The 20,176-nt window shown below is 52.6% G+C and overlaps 1 protein-coding gene across 4 annotated transcripts in view; it reads right to left on the bottom strand.

Annotated features, from left to right (window-relative positions):
- Window positions 1–20,176, bottom strand: part of INTS3 (integrator complex subunit 3) — a 39,211-nt gene that overhangs the window by 12,193 nt on the left and 6,842 nt on the right. For 2 of the 4 annotated variants that reach the window (XM_082703539.1, XM_082703540.1), the window contains exons 2-12: window positions 17,743–17,826; window positions 15,303–15,386; window positions 10,332–10,445; window positions 10,055–10,139; window positions 8,482–8,548; window positions 6,082–6,226; window positions 5,096–5,225; window positions 3,751–3,848; window positions 1,805–1,996; window positions 840–927; window positions 88–167 (exon numbers count right to left, since the gene is read on the bottom strand). In XM_082703539.1, the coding sequence (XP_082559665.1) occupies window positions 88–167; window positions 840–927; window positions 1,805–1,996; window positions 3,751–3,848; window positions 5,096–5,225; window positions 6,082–6,226; window positions 8,482–8,548; window positions 10,055–10,139; window positions 10,332–10,445; window positions 15,303–15,386; window positions 17,743–17,826 (1,167 nt within the window). Of the gene's footprint in view, window positions 1–87; window positions 168–839; window positions 928–1,804; window positions 1,997–3,750; window positions 3,849–5,095; window positions 5,226–6,081; window positions 6,227–8,481; window positions 8,549–10,054; window positions 10,140–10,331; window positions 10,446–15,302; window positions 15,576–15,874; window positions 16,445–16,990; window positions 17,112–17,742; window positions 17,827–20,176 lie in introns of those variants that run through there. The other 2 variants (XM_082703541.1, XM_082703542.1) reach the window with 2 other exon arrangements.

Genomic DNA, 20,176 nt, shown 5'->3' on the forward strand with positions numbered 1-20,176 from the left:
GGACGTATGACCACAGCTGCCCCCACAATGAAGGGCCCTGGGAAGAGCTACCTGCAGGCCTGGGAGGTAGAGGGGACACACACTTACGCGGCACATGAAGTCCAGGAGTGTGGCAGTGATGGCTGGGTGTGGCTTCATGGAGTGGTGCATGACCAGGATGGCCGGTTCTGGGGACAGCGGGATGAAAGGGCCCCACATCAGACAGCCTGTTCCCAGCTCCATGGTACAAGGTATCACTGCTTATGAATGGTTCGGGAGAAAGCTGTATCCCTACCTCTTATGCCCCCATTCCCACTGAGCAGACAACCCCGGAACAGCGCAGTGCCCTCATCTCCCTTGTCCCCAGCATGAAGCTTGGAGGACAGAGAGGACAGGAGAGGAAAAGCAAGGCGTGGTACAGTCCTGTGCCCAGGCGCCCCCCACCGGAAGCCAAAGCAGAAGGTCTAGGGCAGAAGTGGGGGGAGTGAGGGGAGGCCTGGGTGGCTCAGTGGGTTAAGCCTCTGCCTTCGGCTCAGGTCATGGTCTCAGGGTCCTGGGATCGAGCCCCACATCGGGCTCTCTGCTCAGTGGGGAGCCTGCTTCCCTCTCTCTCTGTCTACTGCTCTGCCTGCTTGTGATCTCTGTCAAATAAATAAATAAAATCTTAAAAAAAAAAAAAAGAAGTGGAGGAGTGAGCATTTGGCCTCATGAAAGGAATCTTCCTTCTCCATCAAGGAAGCACTGGTAAGTGAGAGTGGAGCTGCCCTCACATCAGCTGCCTCCCCCCATGCTGCCCTGAGATTTTGGACCACTGTCACCAAGGCTAGGAGGGGGCTCAGAATATGGTCCTGGTCACATACCTATGTTCATAATGCTGTCCTTGTCTGGGCTGAAGAACAGCCAGTCGTAGAACAGAGCCAGCTTGGCGTTGGAGGCAGCGACGTTGGACTGAAAGACAGTAAGAAGGGATGGCTGACCTCATCCACCAGCTCCCTGCAGAAGCTCAAGGCAGACTCCAGGGCCCCCACAACTGCCCATCTATGAGATAAACTCACTTCCTAGTGAGACAGGTGAACTCCCCAGGGGTGCGGGGCACACGAGTCTGAGTGGCCATGTTCTCACTGACCAAGGGGCCAGGGATTGACCTGGGTTCTCATACATCCAGAAGCACACATCCCTGATCCTAGAAAAGGAGCCAGGGGCCTGGTTGACACTCACTCAGACCAGGCCCTGGACTGTCCTTTCTGGGCTCCCCTGCACATTCCTGACTGAAAGACCCCCCAGAAACAGCCTATTTTTGTGTCTGAATCAGCACATTCCAAGGACCCAGTCAGACAGGGGAGGTCAAAAGGCAACTAGGAGCCAGAGAGCAGACAATGTGGAGTTTCCCAACCAAGGAACAGGGAGAAAAATGCTGGGAAAGATGCGGCTGAGCCATGGAGTCCCTGCATCTGCATTTAGTATCCAAAGCTGATGCCAAAAGGCTGCCCAGCGAGGGTCTAAGGAACACAAGCCCTGAATCTGAGGAAGGAGCTGTTCCAAGCAATAACCATACATGGCTCTGAAACCTAAAAGGAAAGACGGGAGGCACGAGATATCTGGGCTTGAGGACTGGCAGTAAAGGCAGAGACGGATGCATCCAACCCCAGCCCCAGACGGGGAGTAAGAGCGTGGTCAGCCATGAGAGACTCGGACGCAGAACAAAGTGAAGCAGGGCCTGCGGGGTCAGGAGGCCCAGTGAGTCGGGAAGAAGCATGGAAACAGGAACTCAAGGAAGGGGACCCTTCGCCGCCCGAGGGCCTCCGCCGCACGGCCCAGCCCTCACCGTGCACGTTGTCAGGAGCCAGCCGATGATGGCCCATCGGGGCAAGATATCGGAACTCAGCACTTCATTGGACGGGTGGACGACCCCACAGATGTAGCGAATGAGGTCACAGCGCAGAGACTGACTGTCTGGGGTGGACAGGTACTGGCGCTGGAACCAATCCTGGTAACGCTTCTGTTGACCGAACCGCACCTGGAGGAAGGGGGCACTGGGGAGAAACTCGGAAGACGCCTGGGCTTTCCGGGCAGACGGAAACGAGCGCCGTCCAACACTGGGCTCGACCCAGACCTCAGTCTCTTCCCTCCGTTCAGCACTAACTCGCGTTCTCCTCTGGGGAGACGTCCTGACTGAAATCTCCCGGGACGGAGAGACGTGCCGAGACTCCTCCTCTCTCACCTCTTCCCAGCTGCCTGCATTCCCGCCACCCGCCTGATGTCCTGAACGCTTCCCCCAAGCTGCAGCCCAGTCCTGGCTCCCTTCTCCTGTTCTGGTCACCAAGGCTCCAGTCCTAAGCAACATCTTTTCCTATCCAACAGGGAGTGTTCCTTGCCAACAAGAGCAGAGCCTGTTTGCCCCAGGACACTGACTCAGCGCTTCTGTCTCAGCAACCCACGGTACAGACCCTCCAAACCTTTCTGCAGCAACTCCTAAGTGCGACAGCAACACTAAGAGGAAATCTGGTTTTCTCCCCTTTTATTCCCCAAGTTCAACCAAAATAGAGTAGAAGGAATAAAAACAAAGATACAGGGGCGCCTGGGTGGCTCAGTCGGTGAAGCACCTGCCTTCGGCTCAGGTCATGATCTGGGAGCCCCAGGATCGAGCCCCAAATCCGGCACCTGCTCAGCGGGGAGTCTGCTTCCCTCTCTCCCTCTGCCCCTCAAACCCTGATCAGGCTCTCTCTCACGAGTGAATGCTCTCTCTAAGCTCCCCTGTGAGCAGGGAGCCTGACATGCAGCTCGATCTCAGGCCCCTGGGATCATGACCCGAGCCGACAGCAGACACTTCACTGACTGAGCCACCCAGGGGCCCCCCATCCGCAATTTTGTTTTTTTTTTTTTTTTAAGATTTTCCTAAATCGGAGCGCCTGGGTGGCTCAGAGGGTTAAGCCTCTGCCTTCAGCTCAGGTCATGATCCCAGGGTCGTGGTATCGAGCCCCACATTGGGCTCCCTACTTAGCAGGGAGCCTGCTTCCCCCTCTCTCTCTGCCTGCCTCTCTGCCTACTTGTGATCTCGGTCTGTCAAATAAATAAATAAAATCTTAAAAAAAAAAAAAATTTTCCTAAATCATCTCTACATCCAAAGTGGGGCTTCAACTCATGACCCCGAATCAAGAGCCCCACGCTCCCCCAATGGAGCTTGAACTACTTTCAATCCCAGCCCCTGGCTAGCAGCTACCAGCCGGGGAGCGCCGATCTGGACGGCTCTCCTGGATGACTCGGGAGAACAAAAGCGGTCTAGGCCAGTGGCTTCCCAACCCCAGACTGGCAGTAGAGCTGCCATTGCCTGGAAACTCTGTTAAAAACACAGATTGCTCAAGCAGGTTCTCTGGGAGACTAGGATCTGGGAAGATGTATTTACACACCGCTCAAGCAACTCTGCCGTAACTCAGCCACGTGTGGAAACCAGCAGGCCAGAGTTCACGTGCAGCCAGAGGAACAGGGGCCTTCCCAGAACAAACACTCTACCCTTCTAGAGCATGTTCCACACTTGCAAATTCCATAATTTGTGTACGATTATTGGCTTAATGACAGTTTTAGACACGCGGAAAGCTTCACAAGCGCTTGAGCTCGATGCACGTCTTTTACTCAACCCTGTATTCCCAGACTGCAGCATCCTGCCCGGTGCCAGGCAGACTGGGCCCCCACCTGACCACTCTGCTGGTCTGCACTTCGAGAGAAGCTCAGCCGAGCAGCAGCTTCTGTTCCTGCTGCAAAAGCTTAGCTTACCCGGGAGGTCATGAAGAGGAGCTTAGTCTCCATGTCTGGGGTCAGACGACATGCTAGGAATTTTCTGGATGTTCTTGACTGAAGAAGCTGCAGGATACCTGAACCAAGTGTGTAAGGGACGAGAAAGAGGGAACCCTGAGGACTCGAGGAAAGGAGGCAGGTGGGGACCCTGGGCCGCGTTCTGATGGCCAGTGGTCTTGCTCTTGGGGAAATCCGACAACAAGACCAAGACAGGTCAAGCCCAGATGCGAGCAGGGGTTCCTTCCAGCATATGCCAACCCCATCCCCAGGACCCAGGTATATTACTTCTCTTCGGCTCCTGGCCCTCCGGAGCCCCTACTCACATTATTCCAGTTGGCAACATGTAGGAAAGTTAGGGGGAAAACGGGAAACCCTGGCCTCCCTTCCTGCTCCTGATGGTCCACCCCTGGGTCCTGGGATCAGTGCGGCGCTACCGTATAAGGCATGGGCTCGAGAGTCAGACAGACCCGGATCCAAACCCTATCTCTGACACTCACTAGCTGTGTGGCCTTGGGCAAATTACTAAATCTCCTTGAACCTCATTTTCTTCATCTGTAAATATGGAAAGTAAAATACCCATTTTATAGGGTTGACCTGAGTATTAAAAGAGTTAACATGCATGTGTCTAGCACACAGTAAGCACTTAAAACAACTCAACACATGTGCAATATGAGAGCAACACGACATAAGGGGGAATCAGGCCTGTCCTCTCCTTCTTGACTCTCCAGGACCCAGAAAGCTGCTTCCATGTGCATACCCGTGTACAGGCACACACACGAATCTACATATACACACGTACAGGTTGGGTGGGGACCCCGAGAAGGGGAAAGAACTGTCAGAAGGACCTTGTCAGGGAGAGGCACACGGAGACTCCCTCCCCTGAAGAGAATTCCGGCTAAGTTGGATCCTTCGAACTCAGAGGCAAGACTGCTCCCCGGGAGAAGCATTCTCTCCCAAGGCTAATCCCAGCTCCTCCACTGACTCAGTCTCACGAGCTGACCTCTGACTCCCCTGCTGGCCTCAGTGAGGCTAAGAAGTGGGTCATCACCTCCCAAGCCGAAGAGCTGCAGGGGAGGTCCATAGCCCCGGCTCAGTTTTTCTTAGGAGCAATGGCAGCTGGGGTCTGCCAAGCAGGGGCTGTCGGGAGTCCCATGAATTATGCTCCACTCTGCCGTCGCCACGTGCGGCTATACCTGGCAGGGCCTGCCCTGTCCCAGGCTTTCTGCGTCCGGCTGCCAAAGCCTCTCCTACCCTCTGTATGAATTCAGCACATATCCACTGACTTCCCAGCTCCCAAGGGCAGGGAGCCCGGCTTCGTACTTACCTGTGAACTGAGGACTTAAGGCCTGAGGGTTGTGGATAATATCTTTCCAAAGCAGCTCGAACTCTGGTATCCGAGCAACGTTCTGAAGTAGTCTCACGAGGTCACGGCCAATCATCAAACACTCCATGAACTGGATGTGGAGGAGGAGGGAGAGAAGAAAACAGACTGTTCACCGGCGGCAGGGAGGACCAAGGAGCAGCTCGTTCTAGGGAAGGAAGGAAAGAGGGTCCCAGGAACAAGAGGGTTTCTTCTGGAACCAAAGGGGAAGAGCTGGAGGCTGGGGACGGACCTCAGGAGGACAGGCTGCCGAGAACGACTGAAGCCGGGCACCTTCCACACGAATCTACTCCCCTCCCCTCGCAGAACGGCTGTGACCCAGATCGAGAGAGACCATTCCAAAAGGACAGGACAGGCAAGCTGAGCCCCAGACACCTTTCCCCAACCACCCACCAGTCCGAGAGAGTGGTCTGTGGTAACGGAAACGATCTCCGTTTCTGTGCTGTCCAAAAGGGTCACCGTTAGCCACACGTGGCTAAGTCAACTAAGGAACGGAGTTTTTAAATTTTGTTTAATTTTAATTAACTTTAATTTAAATGGCCATATGGGGAGTGGCTACCAGAGTAGAGACCACAGCTCTGGGATCTCCCTCAGGAGATGTGACAGTGGACAGTGCCCACCTGACCATGGCCATCATGCAGGCGGGCAGGCGAGGAGGACAAGAGAACAGAAGCAGCTTCCGTCTGTGGTGTGCCGGAGGGTCTATGATATCGACCCATGAAGCCCCTAGGATGCCAGCCCAACAGGCAGCCCCTCTAGGAGGCCGGGCTACTCTGCCAGAATCCCCCACCGCCCCCCCTTCCTCTGTCTCAGAATGATGAAAAAGCACCAGGCCTCAAACGAACCACCTCTCTCTCTGAAATGACATCTCTTGGCCTAGGTCACCTGCCAGAACTCACACAGGTGTCCCAGCCCAGTTTCGTACTCACCCGTTCCCGCAGCAGTGAGAGGCAGAAGTCCACCTCCTTCTGGCGCAGGGCCTGGAGCTGGGCGGTCCCATGGTGGTCCACGATGAGGCGGAGGTACGTGTAAACAGCCATGGCGATGAGGATGCCGCTCTTCAGCACCCACTCCCTGCAGGACGGGGGCACCTGGCACTGGGGCTCTGCCCGGGCCCGTTCACGCTCCCTGTTCACGCCCCCATGCGGCTCTGGGGCCTCAGCGATGCCCGGTGATTAGCACTGGGAGGAGGCTCTTGGATTCCCTGAGTGCCTGCTACTACCTCTCTTGAACCATCAACTGCCTACGGGAGCGACAATCTCCCACTGCTCCTCCAGGCTCCCAACAGAGACAAGCACCGGATGAAAGCAACCTCTCTTTCCCCCTGACCAACTGCTCGTTGGTTCACTGCTCAAGCGCTGAGCGCCCATCACTGCTGAGCACCGTGTGAGGGACCGGGGATGGAGAGCATACCACAGCTTCCTCCAGCTCAGAGAGCAGGGGAGAGAGGTTCTAGAGGCATCCCTAAGTCAGCAGTTCTTACAGTGTCACATGAGGACCGTCAGGGGGTAAGACCCTTTGAGGGCCCTGGAGGTTTTAGGACACACTGTGTCAGCCCTCCCTGCCACCGTGCCTGTCGCCGGAGGCCCGCCGTGCTACACGCCTTTCCTTGGACCTCCCTCTGGCCACTGCTTCCACTCACAGACAATGAGGCACCTGCCCTACACCACAGTCTGAAAAGAAAAACACGATTGTGAATGGCAAAGCCTAACTTCCCAGGAGTTTTAGAACTTGCATGGGGGAAAGAGGGCAGTGAAGGAACTGTGTGTATTCCCTGCTGCCGTGAACAGAGTCAGCCGGGGGCGTGCTGGGTGGCTCAGCAGGCTGGGCGTCTGCCTTTGGCTTAGGTCACTATCCTGGGATTCTGGGTTTGAGCCCCACATCTGCTGCCTGCTCAGAAGGGAGCCTGCTTTTCCCTCTGCTCTTGTGCCCTCCATCTCAAATACATAAGTAAAATCTTAACAAAAATAGAAATAAAAATAAAGCCGAAAAGACAGTGAGGAGACGATAAAAACTCTGAGTACTGCCTCGAAGCACCAGAATGGGCAGGCGCGCCCCCAAGCAAGTAGCTGCAGGGCTTGGCGCCCCTGCTGGAAAGCAAGGAGCCAAGAAGTTTAATTAATCCAACCGGGCAACATCCTGATTCCGGAAAAGTGCTCAAGCCACCTAATTCAAAGCCTGGTCTTTTCCTTTCACAGAATGAACACAGGGGCCAAGGACAGAGGAGGCCCTCCCCCACCCGCTCCCTATCAACTCCGAGGCCCTAGAAACGCGGGGGAGGGAGGGAGGGAGGGAGGCTGTACAGGAAGGCAGCCCCCAAGACCTAGGGACTCACGTGCACCAAAGGACCTGAGTTTTTGGAGGGCAGGAGAAAAGGAGGGTGGTTATCTGTGCACGGAGACCACACTAACTGCCCAAATGAGGACAATGAGTTTCCAGGAAGACTGTGAGCAGAGGTGATGAGTGCATCTGAGTCCTGGGATGTGAGCACGGAGAGAGAGAAAGTGAAACCATCGTCCGGACACCAGGAAGGCAGAGAACCCGACGGACTCTGCCGCAATCTCCCAGGTTGTGCGGTGGCAGCGAGCTGTGCCTGGGCGCTAGGTGGTGCTGTGAGGCTCCTGACCCAGGCCTCAGCTTGGCCAGGGCCCAGGGCCAGTGGGAAGGAGGGAGGAGGTCTGCCCTGAACCACAGGACACATGGCCACTTGCAGCCCTTTCAGACATCTGACTACGGTGGGGGCCTCGCACAGAAACCGACTCCGAAGTCAAGCAACATAGAGCACGGCCACTGGACCAGATCTCTCTGGTCCTGTACTTTGACAGGAAAGGGAAAGAATTAGCCAGAATCCCCATGCACCCCATTATGCCTTCTACCACTGCAGCCTCCAAACCCAGTGTGCAGATCTGAGCTGTATTCCCAGGCCAGTTACCTCGGCCTCCCACGCGCCCCCCGCCACTTCAGCAAAGGGGTCTGGGGGTTGGCTGGAGAGCCTCGGAAGGGAGAAAAGGGGCACCTGCCAGGCCGGGGCCACTGGCTGGTCTCCCTCTGCTGAGCTCATTCTCCCCCATCTCCCCCCAAAGATAAACATTCCAAGGAGGTCTGGATCGAAAATAAACCCTTATCAGATGAAACCAGCGTTTCCCGGGCTCTGAAGTATTTCAGCCTTTTTTCCCACCCCTCATCCCTTCGGGCCAGATCATGGCATCGACTCCTTCGGTTGCCTCTCCCTCCCCCACCTCACCCGTCCGAGCCCCAGGTGTTCTCAGGCCACCTGCCAGCCCTCACACCCCGACACCCTCACTTGCTCCTGTCACGGCAGACTCTACCTCTGCTCCGTCAAGATATCCAGGACACTCTCTGCCAACCAGATATTTTTTGCAGTAACATCGCCACCTGATTTCAAAGGGGAAGAAAACAAAAGAAGAATGGCTCCGATTAGCGACTCCGCTAATCCCACACATTTCTTCAGCCTGTTTCTCCATCCCTGTTATCCTGTTACAGAAGTTCCAAGTGTTGGAAAAACGGCCTTCTGTTCAGTCAGGCTTTAGAGTTTCCCTTTTGTGTCCTCAGAGAAAGGAAGGGAAATTCTCGGTATTTCCAGAAACAAGAGCTGCGACTTTTCCACAGAGTGGGGGTGGGAGCAAGAATACCCTGACCCTGGAAAGGAAACGTCTGAGACAGAGACGTGAAGAAGGCCTGGCTGCAAGAGCGGGGGACATCTCAGACAGGGCCTGCGGGGCAGGGGACAGTGACGGTGGCCTCCAGCACTGGAGTGACCCAAATCCCAAGTCAGGCTCATGAATTGGCCTGCTTCCAGGTATTCTGGTCTTTGTGCCGGCGGTGGCACTCCCTGGGGCAGGAGGAGCGTGTGGCGATGCCAGACGGAGTGTGAGCGCGAGAAGAGGGCCCCGCGGACCTGACTGGGGAGGAAACGCCAGGAGGGAAAAGAGCCAGAACAACGCTGCGCCTGCTCTCCAGCCCTCATTTAAAAAGTCAGTGCCCACACTGTCCGGAGGGTCAGGCACATCAGAACAGGACCACCCGTGTCCCAGGAATCCCAAGAGGAAGCCGAGAACCGATGGGAACAGGGAGACGGCGAAGCAGCCAGTTTTAAACAGACACATGTGTTCTTGGGAGCAGAAGAGGCCGTACAGGGATGCCTGGGTGGCTCAGTGGGTTAAGCAGCTGCCTTCGGCTCAGGTCATGATCCCAGAGTCCTGGGATTGAGTCCCACATTGGGCTCCTTGCTTGGCAGGGAGCCTGCTTCTCCCTCTGCCTCTGCCTGTGTTCGCTCGCTCTCCCTCTCTCTCTCTCTCTCTGACAGATAAAAAAAAAAAAAAAAAAGAAGAGGTAGTACATACAGGCAGGCCTCTTGGATATCTGAGGCTCAGACAGATGTCGCTGGTGCCACGGAGATAACAAAACCTAAATGTCAGGGTCTCTTCTATGACACAGTCCCTCTCTCAAACCGGCTCCCATCAGATGTCATAAATATTTGGAAGCAAGTGTTCAGAACCTGGGGTGGGGCCCAGGAAGATGTTGGGTTTCTGGAAGCATAATGTAATGGGAACAAATGATCTGCCCTCACTTCTCTTCCCATTCCTTCTGGATCCTTCCAGATCCAACACGCCATGAAACCCCAGAGTGAGGACTGGTTAAAAGAGTCCGACTATTCTACGTCAGGCCCCATTTGGCAGAAAGGGGAACAAGGCAGATGTACCGCCTCAAAAGACCCCATGTGAGTTTTCCATTTCTTTCTCCCAGAAGAGGCCTGTCCCAGAAGGAAAGAGTCGAGGGGCAACGCAGGAATGGAGACGCCCAGGCACTTAACCCTTCTCTGCCTGCCTCTAGCCTCCAGGCACCGTCCTTTCTTCTTCATGCGCCTGTCCCCAAACTCACCGGCAATCTGCTTCATGAACGTCATGCAGACGCCATCGGCCCCCAGGACCCCGCTCTTCACCAGTTCCCGCACCAACCACACCAACTGGAAGAGAGAGGAGAAGGCAGGTGAAGAGAAGGATCTCTGAGTAAGGGGTGAATCCACATGAATCCACATCACCGTTTAGGTGTACAAAGGCAGGGGTGTGTTACCTCCGATTTCTCCTTCCCTTCCCTGGAGGAGACAGAGCCCATCGTCTAGTCTCTCTGAGCTGAACCTCCCTTCTCCTGGCCTCACCTGAGTACGGCAGGTATCCTGCAACTTCAGGTACTTCTCCATGAGTATCTGGTTGATCTTATTCAGGACAATATTCATGCCGTCACGACTCACCAGAGCCAAGTCCCGGTAGCACTGTGAGAAGGAAGACTCGTGAGCAGCTGGCCAACGGAGGACAGGCTCCCCTTCCTCTTAAATGCCACCCATGGGACTCAAATGACATCACTGAAAGACCTTCTACAGGGCTCCTCCATCCCAAACCCACCCCTGGCCCTGTCACACAGGGTGGAGAGAAGAAACGGAGCTACTCTCTAAGAAGGCAGACAAGCCTGCTAAGAAAGCCGCCTGGTTCCCCTACCTCCCTCCTGAAAAAGTGCTGCAATGTTCCATGTCACAAATGGAGCAGACCCAGGTGGAGCCCGTCTGCCTTCCACCTGTTGGGAAGGTCACTGCAGAATGGGTCTGGCTGACAGACCAGAAAGGACCCCAAAGAGGTTCTCAGACCTGTACTGACTCAGACGGATGAAGCAAAGAGCTAGGAGTATTAGGGAAGTGGACTGGGGACCAGGCCCCAGAAAGAAGGGGCAGGACAAAACTGAACCTCCTTAACTACACATCATTCTTCTTTTCTCTGGGCTGCCCTTTGCTTCCGCCAGGCCCTGAAAAAGCAGGGGTCCTTAAGCACACCCAAACCTCAAGAGATGAGGGACGGCAAGCCGACCTTTTCGGAGCACCCCTGCTCCCCTGCCCCGACAGGGCCCTCACCCTGGCTCTCCAGAGATTAGACTTCTGGAGGAATGCGTCCGGCGGCCTCACTGGCCTGCGGAGGCCCACGTTATCAGGGTCTCCGCTCGAAGGGGAAAAGCAGGTGCGTGTCACCCCACGGCCTGGGAAAACCCAAGGCAGCAGCAACAGTAGCACCTGTGATAAGCCAACACACCCTGGGGTCACGCCAGCACACGTGGCCGCCCTTGAACCCCACAACCACCCTCTGAAATAGGTACAGGCACCGCTGCTTTATTCCCACAGATGAAGCAACAGGGCTGAGAGGGTAGGTAACTCGGCCCAGGTCACTGAAGAGGCAGGAAGAACCAGAACCCAAGTTCAGGCGGTCCTGTTCCAGACTCCATGCTCCTACACCTCCGCACCAGCACCACTAACAGTGGCAAGAAGAAGCGGCTGCCAGGGAGCCAGGGGGCGGTGCAAGGGGGCTTCGATAGACCAGAGCCCTGCTTTCCTCCTCCGCCTTCGAAGAAAAGTGCTCTTACTCTCTGGCCTGGGGGTGAGGAGGGGCTCCTGAGAGGTTAACTACTGTTACTTTCTCTTGCCTCTACTGCCCTAAGTCAAACGTGTGATCTGATAAAAACACCAACACTCAGAGATCCCTCACAGGCCAGGAACTCTTCATACCCAAAGGAGGATTCAATTCTCCTCTGACTCCATCTGAGATCAAAAGGTACAAGCGAGGGAGTAAGGGATGTGTAGGGCTGCCCGGGGAACCACTGCCGACAAGCCAGTCAGTAAACCGGGGTTCAGCCCTGGAACCCTCTCTGGAGGTCTTACAGGACAGGCAGGGAAGGGGGTGCAGAGAAGAGGAGGGGGCAGAGGCAGATGGAAAATCTATGTCAGGACAAAGACAGAGACCAGACTCACCAGAGAGGAGCCCTGTCTGTTCAATCAGAAGCAAAAATGCAGAATAGACCTCGGACAGGGAAAGAGGACAGGTCTCTCAGGAGACACAGGGGAGAGCAGAGATGGGTCTGCCGAATCCCACGTGCCACAGTGCAGCTAACACGCAGCTCAGCACCAGGGACCGCATCCTGATGCCGCCAGTTGCCTCCCCAACCTCTGTGCCAGTTTTCTGAGTGGCTTGAAAGAGAAGTAGGTGGGAACAAAAACAACTAAACCAAACAACTCAGTGGGGACCACGGAAGAGCAGCAGAGAGTCTCAAAAGGAAAGGTAGCTGGATGGCAGGGAACTAGTGCTTCTGCCCCAACTGCTGGCAGGCGTGATTCTCCAGCCTGGGCCCACGCAGCCTCCGACCTACCTTTGTGATCAACAACTCCCAAGGCTGGGTCCTTGACTCTTTGATGAAAAGGGACCTTCTCACTGATGCTCGACCTTGTCCTTTCCTCTAACTGCTAGAGCCTGGCCACTTGGCCTCCTATAGCCCCATGGCCCCCAAACGGCCTGCTCCCAGCTACGCAGCTCAGACATCAAACAGAAATAAACTCAAAAACCATAAATACAAGAGCTGCCAAGACAGCAGACGAAAGTTAAGACAGTACAACTAGAACAAAACCGACCCCACGCTGTTCTACTCTCCCCCAAAACCCAGCCTGCTTTTGTCCTTCACTGAGGGCTCGCGGCCAACCCACCCCTGCGCCACCGCCAGGTCCTAGAGAGCTGGCTGCAGGCGTCTGAACCTGCCCGCGGCGCAGGCGGAGGCTCTCCAGCTCCTGCTTTCCCAGAGCAGGTTGTAATGTGCTCAAGACTCAACCCACGTCCACCAGTGCTCTCGGCCGAGAAGTTCTGCTCCGCCCTGAGGTTTCTGGTCCAGAGACAGAGTCAACCCCAAACAAACTCTTAAACACTTCCCTTGTTTTAAGCCGAAGCCTAAAACAATGCACCAGAATCCGTCTTTACCAGTAACTCCTACCTGAACCTTCTGCAGGACAGAAGGACTCCACAAGAGAATCACCCTTTTATGGAGAAGGATCAAAGCACCTCGGAGACAGGTCACTAATCCTTCCCATACTCTGACTTGGCTCAAAGTCTCTCAATGAGTTACTACCAGCCAGATGCTCAGGAGCTTAACCCTCAGTTGTCCTCCGAACCCCCAACTCCACTGCTTTGTCTGAAGAGCCCTGACAGGGGCCTGTCCTCCTCATACACTCCGGGGAGGGATTTACTTGGAAATAGCTCGTGTGTGAACACAATCCTGGTGCAGGGGTCAACCAGCTATGAGGTCCAAGGAAAGGAAGGGCCTGGGCCACCCTCATGGGGCTGTCCCAGGTTAAAAAGACAAAGTGCCAGGGCGCCTGGGGGGGGCTCAGTCGTTAGGTGGCTGCCCTCAGCTCAGGTCAGGATCCCAAGGTCCTGGGATTGAGCCACACCAGGGGCTCCCTGCTTAGTGGGAAACCTGCTTCTCCCTCTGCCACTCCCCCTGCTTGTGATCCCTCTCTCGCCATGTATCTCCCTGTCAAATAAATACCTGGTATGCTGCCACGTTCTAGTACCCTGCCACGCCTACATGGCCAAATTTGTGATTTCCTAAGCCTTTGCACTGGAGAGCGCTATGACCTTTCACTGACAGGCTAGACAAAGACCTAGAAACACCATGCACCCTCTGCCTCCTTCACGAGGGTTAGGGTTCACCCCAGCTGACGAAGATCCCACCATAAACAAGCCAACTCAGCAGGATACACACATCTGCACTAAGGTGACTACATGAGATATTAACTTTATTTATAAAAGTCTTTGCCAACTATTTATTTATTTATTTAACAGAGAGAGACAGTGAGAGAGGGAACACAGGCAGGGGGAGTGGGAGAGGGAGAAGCAGACTTCCCATTGAGCAGGGAGTCCAATGCTGGGCTCCATCCCAGGACCTGGGATCATGACCTGAACCGAAGGTGGACACTTAATGATGGAGCCACCTGGGTGCCCCATCCAACCATTTCTTTTACATAAGAGTGGTTAGACTGGAAGCTCCAAATTTGAGACATTCATTTGTCTTCAAGGAATCTTGGTGATAAAACCAGTATGGAAATGAAATGTCAAATTAACGCACCAAGGTCCCAGCCCAGAAATGGCCTGGGACCCTAAGGACCATGAGCACCTGCTGTTCTACCTCCTACCCTCACCCCAGACACTACCGCAGCCGGCATCAGAGGACCACAAACTCCTCAGGTTGCCACAAATCTTCCCCTGAGGTGAACTCAATGCCAGAGAGGGCATGGCCATCCTGTCCTTGGCCCTGGGGATGATTTTCTTGATTCTCCCTGAACAGACGATAATGTCTCTGACCTCCAGTCATCTTACAGGTAAACTGGGAGCGGTATGGAAAGAGGACACAAGGTCAGCAATCTTCTGAGAGGATTCAATGAGATCTTGTCTGGACGGAGCCCAACACAATGCTGGGCACAGAGCATGTGCGTCGTCTTCCATGCTTGTTCAAGGAAGGGCCAATAACAACACCGAACTTCTGCAGCTCCTCTCTGTTAATGTCATATCATTAATGCCAGATACCAGTCACACACTTCTAACCCATTGCCCCAAGAGTCCCAGGACACAGAACTGCTGGAAAAGGTAAATCTGGAGAGGAAAAGACAGAATTTCACTGCTTTATTATGGAAAGAGTGGAATTCAAAGAGAATATCCTTCCCAATCCCTCACCCCAGGCAAGGATCCCACTTTAACCATTCCACATAAAGGATACTCTCCTGGCTGTGAAGACCCCAGCCTAGTTTTTACACAGTATTCCTGAGGAAACCCGGCTCTAGTCGGGTCCAGGGTCCTCTTGGTCACTACACCACGGCTGCATCAATCATCAACATTAAGCTGTGCAATCCCATGTGCCACAAAGTCAAGCCTACTTTCTGTCCGCCTGCCGACAACAGAACCTGCAAGCTTCAGGTCACACTCTCGTGGCACGAACTCGCCATGGACTTGGCTGTACTTGCTCTCTTCCCTGGCTTAAATTCCAACTCTCATAACCCTGACCCATCAGTCTATAATGTACAACACTTCAGATGCTTTTCCATCTCACAAATGCTTTTCTTGCCCTTTAGCTTCAGAATCTAGATAGAGAAAGGATCTGAGTCAGAATGACCATGTATTGAAAATAAAAAGAGAGTTGTAAGCTCATCGGGACAACAAGGTGATGGAGCTCTGGTCAACGGGTCTGGCATTACGCCAGCAAACCCGAGTCCCACCGCATCCTCAGACCGTCTGAGGGGCGTCTGTGGGTCCAGAGGAGGGAGTCTTACCTTCTGGGCTTGGGCAGGTTCAGTCAGGACAAGGGTGAAGAGGCCCAGGCAGACTTCCTCATGCTGGGGGGGGCCTTTGCACACCTAGGGTATGAGGAAGGAACAAACCAGTTGTCTCTCACAGGAGGAAAGCTCCTGAGCGCAGTTTCTCCCAGAAAACTTGGGACTCTTGAGTAACCCACAAAGGAGAATCATTAACTCTTCTGATATCTCCTTCTCCTAAAAGCGATGATGAAGCATCTGTTTCAGGAGAGAGGTGGGGCGCCAGGGTGGCTCAGTGGGTTAAGCCTCTGCCTTCGGCTCAGGTCATGATCTCAGGGTCCTGGGACTGTGTCCAGCATAGGACTCTCTGCTCAGCAGGAAGCCTGCTTCCCACCCTCTCTCTGCCTGCCTGTCTACTTGTGATCTCTGTCAGATAAATAAATAAAATCTTAAAAAGAGAGAGAGAGAGAGAGAGGTAAAGGGAAAGAACAGACCCCGCTGTTTTCTCCAAGGCCTGATGCATGCCACAAGCAGAAAACAGAGGAGCGTTTGTTTTTTTAAGATTTTACTTATTGGGGCGCCTGGGTGGCTCAGTGGGTTAAAGCCTGAATTTGGCTCAGGTCATGATCTCAGGGTCCTGGGATCGAGCCCCGCATCGGGCTCTCTGCTCAGCGGGGAACCTGCTTCCTCCCCTCTCTCTGCCTGCCTCTCTGCCTACTTGTGATCTCTGTCTGTCAAACAAATGAATAAAAAAATCTTAAAAAAAAAAAAGATTTTACTTATGTGTTTGACACACAGATAGCACAAGCAGAGGGAGCAGCCGGCAGAGGAAGAGGAAGAAGCAGGCTTCCTGCAGAGCAGGGAGCCTGATGCAGCGCTGGATCCCAAGACCCCAGGATCATGACCTAAGTCAAGGGCGCCCACCCAACTGACTGAGCCACCCACGTGGCCCTAAAGAGTGTTTAAAATGGGAAAAAAGGGACACCTGGAGGCTATATCAGTGGCGTGTGCAACTCTTGATCTTGGGTTGTGGGTTTAAGCTCCACATTGGATGTAGAGATTACTTAAAAATAAAATCTTTATTCTCCCTCTGCTTCTCCCTCTCCCTCTGCCTGCTGCTCCCCTTGGTTGTGCTCTGACAAATAAATTTAAAATTTTAAATAAATAAATAAATAAATAAATCAAACGAAATCTTTGGGATGTCTGGGTGGCTCAGTTGGTTAAACGTCTGTCTGCCTTTGGCTCAGGTCACGATCCCCGGGATCGAGCCCCCCATCAGGCTCTTTGCCCAGCAGCGAGCCTGCTTCTCCCTCCGCCTGCTGGTCCCCCTGCTTGTGTGCTCCCTCTCTTCTTTTCTCTTTCTGACAAATAAATAAATAAAAATCCTTAAAAAAAAACAAAACAAAAAAACAAAAAAAAAATCTTTAAGGGCACCTGGGTGGCTCAGGTGGTTAAACATCCCACTCTTGGTTTTGGCTCAGGTCTCAATCTCATGGGATCTCATGGGATCCGGGTGCATCAGGCTCCATACTCAAGGTGGAGTTTGCCTGAAAGAGTCTCTGCCTCTGCCCCTCCCCCAACTCGCGTGTGTGCACGCTCTCTCTTTCCAAATAAATAAATAAATATTTAGAGAAAAGAACACTTTAAAAAATAATAAATAAATAAATAAAGCAGAAAAAAATCCCACTGTAACACCTTTACCAGACCTAACGGCCTTCGAGAGGGAGGAGGCTGCAGAACCGTCCCGCTGTAATGGGCGTATACATATCAAGTGAAGACCTTGGGCAAATCATGGAGTCCGTGGTATTTGTAAGGTGAAGACAATAAATATACTATTAATAAAAAGGAAATACTAAAAAAAAAAAAAAAAAAAAAAAAAAAAAAGGAAATACTAAGCATTCACTATGTGCCTGGAATTACTGAGAACTTTACCTGTACTAACTTATTTAAAATCCTTTCAATATCACAGATTAGGAAATATAAAAGGTCACAGGGCACCTGGCTGGCTTAGTCGGACAAACATCCAACTGGACTTTGGTTCTGACTCTTGATTTGGTCCTGACCTCAGGGTTGTGAGATCAAACCCTTGCATGGGGCTCTGTACTGGGTGTGGAGCCTGCTTAAGATTTTCTCGCTCCTTCCCCCTCTGCCCCTCCCACCGCAGGGGAAAAAAAAAAAAAAAGGGAATGTGAAGGATCGAATATGTGAGAATAATTTGCAAAGAAAAAAGGTCACAACAGAACTAAGAGTTATTTTTAAAAGTTGTGAATCAAAGACACATAAGCTCCAAGGGCTGGACTCCCACAGCGAGACAGAAAGAGGAGCCAGGAAGTCTGGTTCGGGGAGCCGAGACATGCACTTCAGTCCCCTAATTCCCAGCCACTTAAGTCCTACCTTTTGGGCCACATCTCAAAGCTTCCAATGCAGGGGTAGCGGGTGGGGAGAGCGTCATACTCACGTGAGCATTGAGGGCGTCATTGGCTTCCCTCTCCGAGACGCCAGCGGTCATCGATGTCACAATGCTCATGCACCTTTCTAACCTCTGTGAAAGGGTGAGAAAAAGTTCAGAGTGTGTCATACCATCACCTATAAAGTATTTCTGACCCCAAAAACCAGGGCACCTGGGTGGTTTAAGCGTCTGCCTTAGGCTCAGGTCATGGTCTCAGGGTCCCAGGGTCCTGGGATCAAGCCCTGCATCGGGCTCTCTGCTCAGCAGGGAGCCGGCTTCCTCCTCTCTCTCTGCCTGCCTCTCTGCCTACTTGTGGTCTCTGTCAAATAAATAAATAAAATCCCCCTCCCCCAAAAAAAGTTGTCTCCAGACCTAAACTGCCTAGGTTTGAATTAAAAAAAAAAAAAAAAAAAAAAAAAGCTTCTGCCTTTGGCTCAGGTCATGATCTCAGGGTCCTGGGATCGAGTCCTGCATCCGGCTCTCTGCTCAGCAGAGAGCCTGCTTCCCTTCGTCTCTCTCTGCCTGCTTGTGATCTCTGTCAAATAAATAAATAAAATCTTTAAAAAAAATAAAATAAAAGAGGATTAAGATTATAGCCCACGGTGGTTGGGGGGGGACGGGGGGGCTCAGGCCTTAGAGTCTGTGACTCTTGATCTCATAAATTCAAGGGGACATAAATTCAAGCCCCATATTGGGTGTAGAGCTTACTGGAAGGGGAAAAAAAAAGAGTTTATAACCCATTGAATAAAATAATAATCCAAGCTAATAGGTACACACATAATAAAGAAGGGAAAGCTCCCCTTATAGCGGAATACCAACTAATAAATCCCTAAGGAACAAGAGGAGCAAAAAATGATTCAGGGAAAGGTTACCAACAGGTACTAAACCAGAGGTGATACTGCACAAGGGGATATTTATGTGGTTTTGAAATGCTTAATACACAGGAAAAAGAATAACTGCAGGAAATTCTGGAGGGCACCACATTAACCAAGTGATCAAAATTAACATCCCCAACAGGGAGCCATACTGACTCCTGATGCTGCATATGCCTCGGCAGGGTGCCCTGAAGAGGCTGGATCAGTACTTGTATGGTTTTCTGGCCAAAAAAATGAATCATCTTAATCTAACCATGGAAGAAATCTCAGACAACCCAATATGAAAAATATTCTACAAAATAACTGACCTGTCAAAAGTGTTTAAGGTGGGGCGCCTGGGTGGCTCAGTGGGTTAAAGCCTCTGCCGACGGCTCGGGTCATGATCCCAGGGTTTTGGGATCGAGCCCTGCATCGGGCTCTCTGCTCAGCAGGGAGCCTGCTTCCCTTCCTCTCTCTCTGCCTGCTTCTCTGCCTGCTTGTGATCTCTGTCTGTCAAATAAATAAAATCTTAAAAAAAAAAAAAAAAAAAAAGAATCTGCTTCAGGGAAAAGAGAGAGCACATCTAAACTCAACTTGTGATCCTGGACTGCTACACGGACGTTCCTGGGACAAGCGGTAAAATCGGAGCATGTTCTGTAACAGCAGCATATCGAAGCTGAATGCCCAATCCAGACAACAGAGCAGCAATTCCGTTAACTGACGATCTCTGTTCTCAGGAAATAGACAACGAAGTATGGAAACCCTCACGGCTGCAACTGACTCTCAAAAGGCTGAAACTGTGTCTGTGCAGAGAAACAGTGTTAGTAACTGCTGAGTCCAGGTGAAGAGTCTGTGAGAGTTCTACGTATTTTAATTTCTCTAAGCTTGAAATAATTTTTTAAAGGTTTATTTATTTGACAGAGAGAGAGAGAGTGAGAGAGGGAGCACAAGCTGGAGGAGTTGGAGAGGGAGAAGCAGACTCCCCGCCAACCAGAGAGCCCAGTGTGGGTCTCAATCCCAGGACTCTGGGATCATGACCTGAGCTGAAGGCAGACGATGCTTAACAACTGAGCCACTCACGCGCCCCAGCTTGAGATTATTTCAAAATAAAAAGCTGTTAAAGGGCACCTTGGTGGCTCCGTGGGTTGAGCCGCTGCCTTCAGCTCGGGTCATGATCCCAGGGGTCCTGGGATTGAGTCCCGCATCAGGCTCTCTGCTCAGCAAGGAGCCTGCTTCCCTCTCTATCTCTCTGTCTGCCTCTCTGTCTACTTGTGATCTCTGTCTGTCAAATGAACAAATAAAGTATTAAAAAAAAAAAAAAGCTGTTAAAAAAAATTAAAGGAAGGGGAACTGGGTGGCTCAGTCATTAAGCGGCTGCCTTCCCCTCAAGTTGTGATCCCAGGGTCCTGGGATCCAGCCTGGAATGAGGCTCCCTCCTGGGCAGGAAGCCTGCTTCTCCCTCTCCCACTCCCCCAGTTTGTGTTCCCTCTCTTGCTGTGTATCTCTGTCAAATAAATAAAATCTTTAAAAAAGTTGAAGAAGCACTGAGGCACCTGGGTGGTTCAGTGGGTTAAGCCTCTGCCTTCAGC

Source organism: Mustela nivalis (assembly GCF_964662115.1).
Source record: "Mustela nivalis genome assembly, chromosome: 16".
Classification (NCBI taxonomy): domain Eukaryota; kingdom Metazoa; phylum Chordata; class Mammalia; order Carnivora; family Mustelidae; genus Mustela; species Mustela nivalis.